Source organism: Pagrus major, chromosome 1 (assembly GCF_040436345.1).
Source record: "Pagrus major chromosome 1, Pma_NU_1.0".
Lineage (NCBI taxonomy): Eukaryota > Metazoa > Chordata > Actinopteri > Spariformes > Sparidae > Pagrus > Pagrus major.
In genome coordinates, this window is record NC_133215.1 from 35,426,248 (window position 1) to 35,439,194 (window position 12,947).

A 12,947-nucleotide genomic window follows, 5' to 3' on the forward strand; every position below is an offset into this window, starting at 1 on the left:
TACATGGGTTGATATGGAGTCTAGAAACTGTGGTATACTGTCACTGAAAGATTGCCCCTTTGTAAACCATAAGAAAGCAAAACTGGAGGTTCAAAATAACTTCATTGTTCTGAATACATTGAATACATGGAATAAGATTAAGGCTTGTTTCAAGCTTCAAAAGCATTTTTCACTCCTGGCCCCAAAATGGAGAAACCCAGATTTCCCCCCCTCATGCCAAGATACAGTGTTTAGACTCTGGCAGGAGAATGGTCTAGATCGGCTTACAAAATTCTATGAAGGAGGAATAATGGAATCATTCGAGGGCTTGAAGAGTAAATATTCTTTGCAACAGTCTCATTTTTTTTCGATATTTGCAAATAAGGCATTATCTATCAAAAAACTTGCATGTTGTAAACACGTCTTTCCTGGAAGACCTCCTCAGCCAAACCTTACCAAAGACATTTATTTCTCACATCTATGAAACCTTTGGTCTGCATCTGAACTATTCTACTGACCATATTCGAAGACAGTGGCAGACTGACTTAGAATGTGTAATAACAGACAATGTATGGGCATCAGTTATAGAAAACACACATACCATTCTGTGCTGTTATACTGATAGAGAGAGACAATTTAAAATATTACACAGGCTTCATTGTACACCATGGCTGAGGGGCCGACTTGGTCTGAATTCTTCTACATGTATTAAATGCAACTCCGAAATAGGTACATATGCACATATGTTCTGGAAATGTACAAAGATACACATTTTTTGGAGAGAAGTGAGAGACGAAGTGGCTTCCCTGATTGGATATGATTGTCAGCTGTCACCTCTTCAGTGTGTCTTAGCGGCTAAGGTGGAAAGTGCACGAAACAACTCTAATGCTAAACTGATTGGAATACTCTTGTATGCAGCGAGAAAAGACCATTCTTAAGCTCTGGATTTCTATGGACATCCCTACACTGAACGATTGGTACAAGGAGGTACTGAGAATACTCCCTCTGGAAAAACTGACCTACACCATTCATGACAATGTGGACGGATTTATTAGGATCTGGCAACCGGTATTGGACACAGTGGACCCCTCTAATCTGAAATTCGTTCTATCTGTTTAATGACAATGGAGCTGGCTACAGCATGTCATAGCACCCTGAATGTAAAGGTATTCATCTGGTGGTGTGTGTGGATACATATATGTATAGATTGTTTGGTTTTTTGTTTGTTTACTTTTCTCTTGTTTTTTTTGTTTTTTTTTTGTTTTGTGTCTTTATTTTTTTGTTTTTGCTTCTGTTGGTTTGTCTGTCCTGCTGCATTTGTGTGTTCTTGTTGTTAATGTAGTTCAGTTTAAGAAAAAAAAAAGGAAAAGAGGGTTCTGTGTATATCTGAACTAAAATATAACTGTATCTGTTGAAAGAACTCAATAAAAAGAGAAAAAAACAAAAACAAAAAACAAGATAGAAGCAACAACATAAAATGAGATAGAACCACATAAGAACATAAGAAGAATTAAAAATATTAGTTAAAAGCCTGATTGAAAAGGTGTGTCTTGAACCTTCCCTTAAAAATATCAACAGTCTCTGCAGTCCTGAGGCTCTCCGGCAGGCTGTTTCACAGGCGGGGGCCATAGTGGCTAAATGCCGCCTCACCATGGGTTTTAGTTCTGGGTTTTGGTATGGATAAAAGGCCGGTGCCGGAGGACCTCAGGGTCCGTGAGGGTTGATATGGTAAAAGCAGGTCAGATAAGTAGAAGGGCGCAAGGCCGTTAAGACATTTAAAGACCAGTAAAAGAACCTTAAAATTGATCCTGAAGCGAACGGGGAGCCAATGCAGCGACTCTAAAACCGGTGTAATGTGCTCCCGCCCTCTGGTCCTCGTCAGCACGCGTGCGGCTGAGTTTTGTAGTAATTGGAGATTTAAAGTACTCTTTTTGGGAAGACCAGAGAGCAGGGCATTACAGTAATCTAAGCGACAGGAAATAAAAGCATGCATTAGCACCTCCGTACTGGCCTGGGAGAGAAACGGGCGGACTCTGGCTATGTTCTTAAGATGATAAAAACCTATTTTCGTCATATTTTTGTTATGTGGAATAAAATTCAGCTCAGAATCAAAAATCACGCCCAGATTTTTTACTGATTGTGTCGGTTTAAGATCTTGTAGTTTTGGTAAAAGTTTCTCTCTCTGGCCTTCAGGACCTATAACTAAAACCTCAGTTTTGTCCTGGTTGAGCTGTAGGAAATTCACTGCCATCCATGATTTGATGTCTATAATACAGTTAAAAAGGGCATCAATTTGCCCTGTGTCATCAGGAGACACGGCAATGTACAGTTGCGTATCATCAGCGTAGCTATGGAAGCTGATGCCGTGACTTCTGATGACGTCCCCAAGAGGAAGCATATAAAGATTAAAAAGAAGTCGACCTAAAATTGACCCTTGGGGAACCCCACATCCACTTTCATGGGTTCCTGAGGAACATGTATCCATACTTACATAAAAGCATCGGTCTGTGAGATAAGAACAAAACCAGTTAAGAACAGTACCAGAGGCCGACCAGATGTCTGAGTCTATTTAATAACGTGATGGTCTACTGTATCAAAAGCGGTGCTTAGATCCAGTAGAACCAACACTGTGAGCTTTTTGTTATCTAAATTCCACCTGATGTCGTTTAAAATCTTTAAAAGTGCTGTCTCGGTACTGTGGTTTCTCCTAAAACCAGACTGATGTTTCTCTAAAATGTTATTTCTGTTTAAAAAGTCATTAACCTGGTGAAAAAACAGTTTTTCTAAAATTTTACTTAAAAACGGTAAGTTGGATACGGGTCGGTAGTTATTAAAAACGTTGAGGTCTAAATTGCTCTTCTTAAGAAGGGGCTTCACCACCGCCGTTTTGAAGGCGGTGGGAAAGACACCCGTCTGAAGAGAGCAATTCATGATGTTTAAAAACTGTTCCTCAAAGAATCCATAAGACGATTTTAATAGTGATGTGGGAATTGGATCTAAAAGGCAGGTTGTTGGGTTTACTTGGGAGTAAACTCGACCAAGTGTCCTTGCATCAACCAGGGCAAAACTCTCCAGTGTTTCCTCAGGCAAGGACAACAGTTAAGGTGTGAACTGTTGTCAGGCAGGATCTGATGTCCTTGATTTTAGTTCTGAAGTGGTCTGCAAATTCTCACAAAGATCATCTGTTGGTGTCTTAAAAACTTTATTAGAATTAGAGCCTGTTAAAATATCGAAAGTGGAGAAGAGGAACCGGGGGTTGTTTTTATGGTTGGTGATGAGTTGTGAGAAATGGGAAATTCGTGCCTTTTTGACTGCATTATTGTAGGTTTTGAGTTGTTGACGTAAAATCTTGAAATGAACTGTCAATTTACTTTTTCTCCATCTTCTCTCAGCACTCCTGCATTTTCTTTTCAGTTCATTGATTTCATCGTTTTTTCTCCACGGGGTGTAAGTTTTCTTTTTATTGTTTTAGTTAAAAGTGGAGCTACTGAGTCCAGAGGTGACTTCAGTCTACTGTTAAAATTGTCATTGATAAAATCACAAGGTGCAGGTAAAATTTCAGCAGGAGTGCTCTGTAAAATCTCCATAAAATTTGCAGCCACTTCAGAAGTTAGATAGCGCCTCCTCACTGTTCTCACCGGGGCCTCCTCTTGGTTAAAACTGGTGATGTTAAAAAATACACAGTTGTGGTCAGACACAGCCAGGTCGACAACAGAGGACACACCGATGGACAGGCCATGGGTTATGACCAGGTCCAGGGTGTGTCCTCTGTTGTGAGTTGGCTGTGTGACGTGCTGCTTAAAATCAAGACAATTTAAAAGATTTAAAGACTCTCTGGATATCGGATCCGAGGTATCATCAACATGTAGACTAAAATCACCAGTTATTAAAATCCTGCTGTAAGAGGTGTGAATAATTGATAAAAGTTCAGAAAATTCACTGATAAAAGAACTAGAGTGATGGGGTGGTCTATATACAGTAATGCAGAGAATCGGAGGACTGCTAAAAGTAAAGGCATGGTGCTCAAATGACATGTAACTGTTAAAAAACACTCCATTTGAGGTCAGTGAGTTATCTATGATGGATCCCGTCCTGCCTCCTCTTCTACCCTCTCTAGTAGAAAATAAAAAATTAAAATTTGGTGGGGAAGCCTCGGTGAGAACAGCAGGTGCGTCAGTGCCAAGCCATGTCTCAGTTAAAAGAAGACAGTCTAACTTATTATCTAAGATCACATCATTCATTAAAAAAGTTCTATTTAAAAGAGAGCGAACATTAAAAAGTGCCATGTTGATGGTGACAGGTGGCTTGTTAACTGGAGGGGTGGATTGTTCTGTGAGCAGTCTAAGGTTATGAAAATTCACAGAGTGGGTATGGCAGTGTCTGACGTGTTGATGGAGTGTAATGATTAGGTTGACACCGGTTTCATGCCAAATTTGAACAAATTCCCTCAGGGCGTTCCTGATATATCATCTGACAGTCATCTGACATGGAAAGGTCAAAGTGTTCATACCTTTTCTAAATGGCTGTGTTGAAGCATGTCTAATCCTTGAATTGTACAAATGGCATTGACGGCATTCGTGTTTGTTCGCATGAAAGGTCACAGAAATAGTTGTGTTAACAATGAAAAAAAGGTTCTTGAGAGAGAGGTTCAAACCCTGCTTTCTTTCTCAGCACCACACAACTGATCAATTATTACAGTCAGTTTCAGAAAGTTAATATGACTGCTGGACACAGCCCCCTCGCAATTAGGTCATCAGAGAAGGGAGATATGTCAAGCACTCCCATTGTGGGACCATTCTCTCACACGTTGAATCCAAAAGTATATCTTCAGACTGACATTGTGAATTTCAGGCCGTCTCTTGCACTAATGGACATGATAAAACAAAAGACGTCACTCCAAGACAACTTGTACATTTAGCCGGTGCAGTCTGGCAGTCCTTTAAACTCATGTAGTTTACCATAACACTTTGCTCCATCTCTTACTACATCAAACCAGCTGAGTCCTGACGATGGCTGCTTTCTTAGGAGTCAGTCTGCTCTCTACTTTTACTAAAAAACAGAGGTACATCACTGCAGCTTGACTAAAGATATTTGGAGGATATATGTTTTCCTACCTTAACTCTCATGTTAACAGGAATACAACTGCTTTCATGGAACTAGTATACTACTATACTACTATGGATATAATATACTAGTATAGTATAGTATATCCAGCTAGGGAGTTTTTGCATTTATGATGAAGTGGGTAACATTGTACAATTGCAAATTCTATACTTGAGAAAACATCAATGCACTATCCATGTCAAGCTAGCCCACAACTAAATAGAAACAGCCTGCGCCTGTTTTCTGTGGGCTCTTGGACACCAATCTGGAAAATGTGAGTCACAGTGCACACTACACCAGTATGATTACACATCCCAGCAGACTATGACCTCTGAGCTCAGGTTATAAATATAAACTGCCATATTGGTAAATGAGAAACATTTAATGCACATTGTTTTAAATAAGAGATTTAAATTTGTTGACAGATTTGAAATGAGTAAAAACTGAATCTGATCACACTGTACAACTCCCTATATAACGACTGGGTGAAACATCTTTTGTTTAATTCATTCAAAAATAGAAATGTGAAAACAGTCCTTTGTGGTTTAGGGGGTGTTACTGCCTGGTCGACATTCAGCATTTTTCCAATTATCAGTATCAGTGTTAGTGCATCCGATTGTCGATAAATAAATTAAATCAAAGTGCACTACTTTGGCTCTGATGCAGCATTCCTTCTTTGTTTGTAGTCACCACTCTATGGTCTCACTCAATGTCCCGCCCACCTCACTATCTGATTGGCTACACATCAAAAGTAATAGCCTATCAACACTGAATACTCTGCTTCTGTAAAGTAACTAATTAAAGTCATCAAATAAATGTAGAGGAGTGGAGGTATAAAGTAGCAGAAAATGGAAACACTCAACACAAGTAAAGTACCTTAAAAAATGAATTTAAGTAAGTTGAGTAAGTTGTACTTTCCACCACTGGTTATTCTAAAATCTGACACTATGATTTTCATTTTCACTGCAAATGTATATCAGCTCCAAACACTGATTATCGTCCTCCTTGCTTACTAGTAATTATCAGTATTTGTGTTATCCCTGAAAAACCATATTGGTCTACCTCTTGGAGTTCTGTTATGCTGCAGGGCAGATGGATACATTTCTTGTTTGACAAGAAATCGTTGCAACAAGCAACTCAACCTAAAACCACAACTTAATGTTTTTATATTTTTGTTTATCTAAGGTTAGTAATAGTAATATACAAGAGCAGAGGCAGGAGCCATTCTCTCACACGTTGAATCCAAAAGTATATCTTCAGACTGACATTGTGAATTTCAGGCCGTCTCTTGCACTAATGGACATGATAAAACAAAAGACGTCACTCCAAGACAACTTGTACATTTAGCCGGTGCAGTCTGGCAGTCCTTTAAACTCATGTAGTTTACCATAACACTTTGCTCCATCTCTTACTACATTAAACCAGCTGAGTCCTGACGATGGCTGCTTGCTTAGGAGTCAGTCTGCTCTCTACTTTTACTAAAAAACAGAGGTACATCACTGCAGCTTGACTAAAGATATTTGGAGGATATATGTTTTCCTACCTTAACTCTCATGTTAACAGGAATACAACTGCTCTCATGGAACTAGTATACTACTATACTACTATGGATATAATATACTAGTATAGTATAGTATAGTACATCCAGCTAGGGAGTTTTTGCATTTATGATGAAGTGGGTAACATTGTACAATTGCAAATTCTATACTTGAGAAAACATCAATGCACTATCCATGTCAAGCTAGCCCACAACTAAATAGAAACAGCCTGCGCCTGATTTCTGTGGGCTCTTGGACACCAATCTGGAAAATGTGAGTCACATTGAATGGGTGAGGCAGGCTTCAGAGAGTGAATACAGTGAAAAGGTCAGTGACAAAACACAATAAAATCCTCCTGGAGTGCATTAAATAGAACACACTGATGAGCATCCAACAGGGGAATCTACCTCGGTTTGTATCTGCTTGTTTTGGTTCATGTCAGCTGGTGGGAGCTGCCCGTCTGAGGCTGACAGTGTCACTCCCCACACCATCCACATCCTCCCAGTAGTGGCTCTATGCCCCCAGTTTGAGAACCACTAATAGAGACATATACAAGTGATAATAATAATAATAATAATAGTATAGTAATATAAGTAATAATAGTAATATACAAGAGCAGCGCCAGGCTCACCGTTTCCCACTGCTACCAGTCTATGCTAAGCTAGGCTAAACGCATCCGTGCAGAGACTTCAATCTTCACATCAAACTCCAGAAAAGCAAGCAAATACAAGTATTTACCAAAATGTTCCTTTAATGTAGTAAAAGGACGGACAGCATTGAACCCAAAACTTTTCTCTCATGCTCCAGCACAGGAGGAAACATGTAGTACAACAAATCACTGCTCCCAGACATGACTAAGTCATTATATTGAGTTATTAACAAATCAGGACTAATGAACTATTTTTTGAACACAATATAGAAAACATCAAACTGTAGAAAAATGTCTCCTTTAAAGTTCCATCCCAAGAGGACAGCAGTGCTCCATCATCTCCATATGTGGCGTCAGGTAGGAGAGACACAGAAGAACACCTGACGTCTTTCAATCCCTTCTTCACTCCTCTGTCCTCCTCCACCTCTCCATCTCTCTCAGCCGTCTCTCCAGGATCTTCACCTGCTCCTCCAGGTGAGCAGTTTTATCAGCTGCAACAGAGCCCCTCGAAGTGCCGACGCCCACCAGGACACAGACACACACCAGGACAGCCATTCGGATGGCTGTGGTTTCTGTGTCCACACTGCGGTCGCTCAGGATGAGTCCGAAACATATCAAAGCCATGCTCACTTTCAGCAGCCATAAAGTCCGCCTCAGAGTGGAGGCAACCAATCGGAAGGTGAAGGAGAGCAGCCAGTAGCCAATGACAGCCACGAGAACCCACTGGGCAACAAAGATTAGTCCCTCTGGAGTCACTTTGTTGATGGGAAAGCCAACTGTGGAAAGCAGGAACACAAGGACAGCAAGAGAGGGCAAGGAGAACAATTTAGTTATGTTATGTTGCAATATCTAATTAGATGGTGATTGTGCATTTCCTGGAGAAACTGCAGTGTGATTGCTGGAAGCTGCCAGAGATTTTCTTTCAACTACCGTGCAGCACCTGCTACTTCCTTGTTGTAGTGATGTGTATGAACTAATATTTGCTTTTCTTTCCTATAGCGCCCCCTATAGCAAAAAAAACTGCATGAAACTCTGTTGTATTAATCTGGGTTTCAGTGCGTACACCAGACAGGAAGTGAGATGTCTGCAGAGCCCAAAGATACTAAAAGACAACACCCACCCAGACACAGTCTGTTCACCCAAAGATACAGAAGTATCTGCTGCTGTACCACCAGACTACAGAGCAGCTTCTTTCTCCAGGCTGTGAGACTGCTGAACTCATCATCAACACTCCAACATGAATCAACAGTTTTGTTTGCAAAAAAAAATCAAGAACACCCAAAGATGTTCATTTATTGATACACAATACAAAGAATCATAGCAAATCTTAACATTTGAGATTTGCTTGAAAACTGATTCAAACAATCATCAAAATGGTTGATTCTTTTTCTTACACTCAACTAATCTTTTCAGCTCTACAATAACACTGAATTATAAAAAACAGAATCCTTGTTTATGTTTTGTGTTCTGTACAATGCTTTCTTTTGAATTAATCTATTTCCTTTTGATCTACTGTACTACCCTAGCCTACATGTTAATACTTCACAATGTATACTGTCCCACACTGAATAGCTGCCTGTCTGATCGTCTGACTCACTTGTGTATTTAGTGATGTCACTGTGCTCACAGGATCTAATTTATTTGATTAGTGTATTGTTATTATCACTGATACCAATGATGGAAAGAAAATTCAACACGCTGGTGATGGACAGAACAGTCTGTGGTGTTTGTGTGTGTGTGTGTGTGTGGTTTACCTTGAATTCCAGCCGCCTGCAGGAAGTGTGAAACATACTGTAGGAGCACGTTCAGACCCCCAGCCAAACCTCCTGCCACAACACGCAGAACCTGAGAAAAAGCCTGGAGGGCGGTTCATGGTTAGGCCTGAATAACTAAGGTCTGACCAGGACACATGGTTGAGACAGTGAAATCAGCCTGCTTTACCAACAGTGACCTTAGAGTGAAAGGAATCGAACCAAGGAACCTCAAAAAGAAGGAAGGGTTATTATGAAGCGCAGTAAAACCCAACACATCTACGTTGTATGACTTCTGATAAAGAAATGCCTCCAGAAAATGAAAGGAAGCACTTCAGAGACACCGGATTCATTTTATTGTCACCTTGTTTGTCACTCGATTTCATTTAGGAAAGGCTCCTGTTTGCAGTGTAATTGCAGCACCATCAGCAGGAATCAGTCGGACCTGCCCAGTTGCCCTGTCAATCATTTTGGGGGGGAAATCAGGTCCTGTCTGAAGTGTGTTCTCTCATTTTCTGCAAAGCAAGTTTCAGTGACGTAATGAGCCTTTCTTCTTTCATAGGTTCCTTGAATCGAACCCGGAAGTAACCAATTCATATCAGACAACATGGCAGAGGGCAACTTTCCCTTCATGTGTCCAAAACTTAGGCCTATACGAATATTATGACGCATACAGTTATCTTATGGATTTTTAATGTAATTAATGAACTAACTGTATTTTGACATAATCATCATTTTGTTCTCCTTTTCAGACAAATACATTTACAAATGCATAGTGTATCCTCTTCAGTGAGCCACACACTGCTACACTCAACTTACGTAAGAGTCTTTATTTCTTTCTCTCACCTTCTGTACCGACACCACCGTCTGCTCCCCGGCCAGCCTGCCTATATAAGACCTCCCCTCCCCGGCCAGGTCGGCCAGCGTTGCCCGGAGCTCTTGGATCATCCCGGAGCGGCTCTCGAACACTTTCTCCCCGGAAACAAACAACAGCAGCGCGCTGAGCACACACAGGCTGCCGAGAGCTCTTTGTGCTGAGGGGGAACACATGGTGAAAGTTAACCTACTAAATCACACGGTGAGCTGTGAAAAGTTACATCTAAATGTATGCAGCAACGGGAGGCTACACACAGGATGTGGAAAAACTTGGGAGTAGGAGAGAAGAGATGTGTGCCACCCACTGGGCTGAGTGTGCAACAAGTTCCATGACGGCCTCACCTTCCCTTCCTTTAGGCAAGTGTTCTAGTCTGTCCTCTGTTCTTACACACTGTGTCTCACTGATGATCAAGAATCAATAATGAGTCAGGCTGCACGTTTCTGCTCAACAATCTCAGGCACATCTGATCTGATGCGTCCCAGTGCTGATGGGAGAGTCCGAACTCTAAAGGTTGTATTTTGTCGCATTTACGTGCCATTTTGTTAAAAACCAACAACAACAAACAAACAAAAAACTTCTGGATGTACCTCATATTAATAAATTATAGTTTGTGGTAAAGAAGAGTATTATTTCAAACGCTGTCTATCTTATAGCCATTATTGTTTGTCTCCCCCCCCCCCCCCCTTTTTTTTTTTTTTTTTTGCATTTTGCCAGTAAATGCCGCAACACTGTTTGTTGTGAAGCTCCAGAAATGTTTTGTGGAATACAAAACTTCCAGCAGCTCAGGAGTGAGTGGATAATGACTGAATTTGGATTTTGGGGTGAACATATCCTTTAATACCAACACATTTTCAATTAGACACCATTGTACTCAGTGACACCCTGAACTGTTTCTACTTCTTTTCTCTTTAATATTGATTGTGAATTTGTCTCTAAGTTAACTATTACAATATCCCACTGGTGGCTGTTTTTAAGTTTTATTTTTTATTCCCACTAGAGTCCTGTCAAAACTGTGTAAATGTACAGCAAAAGTAACAAAGCCCATACCTTATTATTAATACCCCACTGATAAGTGAAACATTCAAGAAAAAATCATAAATGTTATTTTTTTATTGTCTCTTCTAGTTATCCTACATGTGAGGCTGTTTTAACACATCTAATGTAAAATTTTAGGTGTCACTTGGATGAGTGAAAACAGCATCATAGAGGCTTTGGTGAGATACATTTGAACTTATTTTATTAAATGATGAATTCTTGTGTTTTTATCTTGTGTGTTTTATTTTTTCTTTCTGCAATGGACCCTCTTGTGAGTCTGAAATGAAGTTTGAATTGAACAAAACAGAATAGAGTCCAAGAACTTTGTTTTGATCTCCAGACACCATGGACTCGAGCACACTGCCGTACAGACCATCACCTTTAGAGCGCCTTTACTACTGTATTAGAAAGTAATCTGATTGAAAGTAGACAACTGGTTGTGTTATAACTAGTTAAAATTAAATAATCTGTGTTGGAGAGCTCAAAAGTCAAAAAGTGAGTCAAAAGTATGACAGGCTACAGTATGTTTCACATCTAATCTTTTTTTTTAAACTGTTTAATTATCATGCTTGATTCATGTCATTGAGGTCAAGCATCTGGATTTCCAAATCAGCAACAGTTTTGAAATAAAATGATACTTCTACGGTGTATAAAGGTAGTAAACTTTGAGTACACAAATAGTTTACATCTTTCATTTTGCACTGCAACTATTCTGTGAACTTTAATACAAGTTAACATCTAAGTATACTCTTAGTTTACTAGTTACATACTTCTAGCCCATTTTTTTGGTTGTTAAGTACAGTTTAAAGTGGGTTTTTTTGCTTTTTGTTTTGCTTGAAATATGCCTTTCACTGTACTTGAAGAAGACTTGAAGTTAAGGACTTTATAATATATAATATACAGTATTTAGACTTTAGTGTATAGTTGTCAGTATAAACCAAGTAACAAAGTATAATTTTGTTCAGTATACCTCTGAAGTACATAAAAGTAAAATGAAAGCATACTCTCTTATCTCTAGTTGAAAAGAAGTATACTTATAGCACACTTGAATAAACATATTTTTTGTACGGGCAGGTAGGTTGTTAAATTTGACAGCAGTGTTTGACTCAACTGACATTGAGCAGTGCCCCCAGTTGCACACTGCAGTGTGAAAAGACTGACGCCAGATGTGTTGGAGGCATTACTGCTAACATGTTAAGGTTTACTCTTTCACATGTGACAAAACATCCAGTAGGTGGCAACATTGGCCAATAAACTAAAGCGCTTATTCGCTGCTGTATGCATTTTCCATGTTTAGGCCCTCATTTATTAATTCCTCTTATATCTGAACTCAGATTGATCAGTATGTGTGCCAAAAAAAGGAGAAAGAAAATCAGAAGTTTGATTTTCAGTCAGTTGCAGATGAATACAAGACTACAAACAGTGAATGTAGAAATGTGTTAACATTGTCACACAGTGTTTGTGACACTGCAGCAACACGTGTCCCAGCTGGCTGTAAGTATCCAGATAAAAAAATAAGAAATCCACAGTGAAACCTGCTAAAAGTTCAGCTGAAGTTAATGTAATGGCCTCGGCCATCATCTGAGTAAACAAGTCAGGAAGATCTCTTCCAAAGTTTCAGCCTGTATAGGACAAAGTTCCCAGTTTGTGTTTTTCTGGAGTCTATTTGCTGAGTTGCATCAGTGTTTGTATTTTACTCCACAATGTTTCACTGATTAATCAAACAAAGCAAACCAACCCACCCAGGTCACAGTCTGTTTGTGACCTTGTCATCGGGGAAAAGATATAAAGCCATTGAATAGGCTGAAGAGCAGCTTCTTCCCCAGCTACACCTCACTAAATCTCATGCAGCATAATACAACAGCTGCTCAATAACTCCGAGCTATTGCCTGCACTGTATTCATTTTCAGTAGTGAGAGTTGGATATCATTTTCTGTCAACTATACAATACAATTCAACACAAACTGAACTGTAACATGAACAGCCTCTAAATTGACCATAATGTTAAATCAGTA

General features: G+C 39.7%; 1 protein-coding gene across 1 annotated transcript; it reads right to left on the reverse strand.

Annotated features, from left to right (window-relative positions):
• Nucleotides 1–7,353: 7,353 nt before the first annotated feature.
• Nucleotides 7,354–10,233, reverse strand: tmem109 (transmembrane protein 109). Its single transcript, XM_073491296.1, has 4 exons — nucleotides 10,202–10,233; nucleotides 9,867–10,054; nucleotides 9,024–9,126; nucleotides 7,354–8,045 (listed from the first exon to the last, which is right to left on the reverse strand). Exons 2-4 carry the CDS (start codon nucleotides 9,966–9,968, stop codon nucleotides 7,672–7,674), a joined length of 579 nt encoding a protein of 192 aa, XP_073347397.1. The 5' UTR covers nucleotides 9,969–10,054; nucleotides 10,202–10,233; the 3' UTR covers nucleotides 7,354–7,671.
• Between the last annotated feature and the right edge of the window lie 2,714 nt (nucleotides 10,234–12,947).

Bases quoted from the DNA above. Each gene is read 5' to 3' on its own strand.
- tmem109 (XM_073491296.1), bottom strand. From the start codon at position 9,968: ATGATCCAAGAGCTCCGGGCAACGCTGGCCGACCTGGCCGGGGAGGGG. The intron at 9,127-9,866 runs GTGAGAGAAAGA...ACCGCCCTCCAG, and splicing joins CGGTGGTGTCGGTACAGAAG to GCTTTTTCTCAGGTTCTGCG. The intron at 8,046-9,023 runs GTAAACCACACA...TGCTTTCCACAG, and splicing joins GCAGGCGGCTGGAATTCAAG to TTGGCTTTCCCATCAACAAA.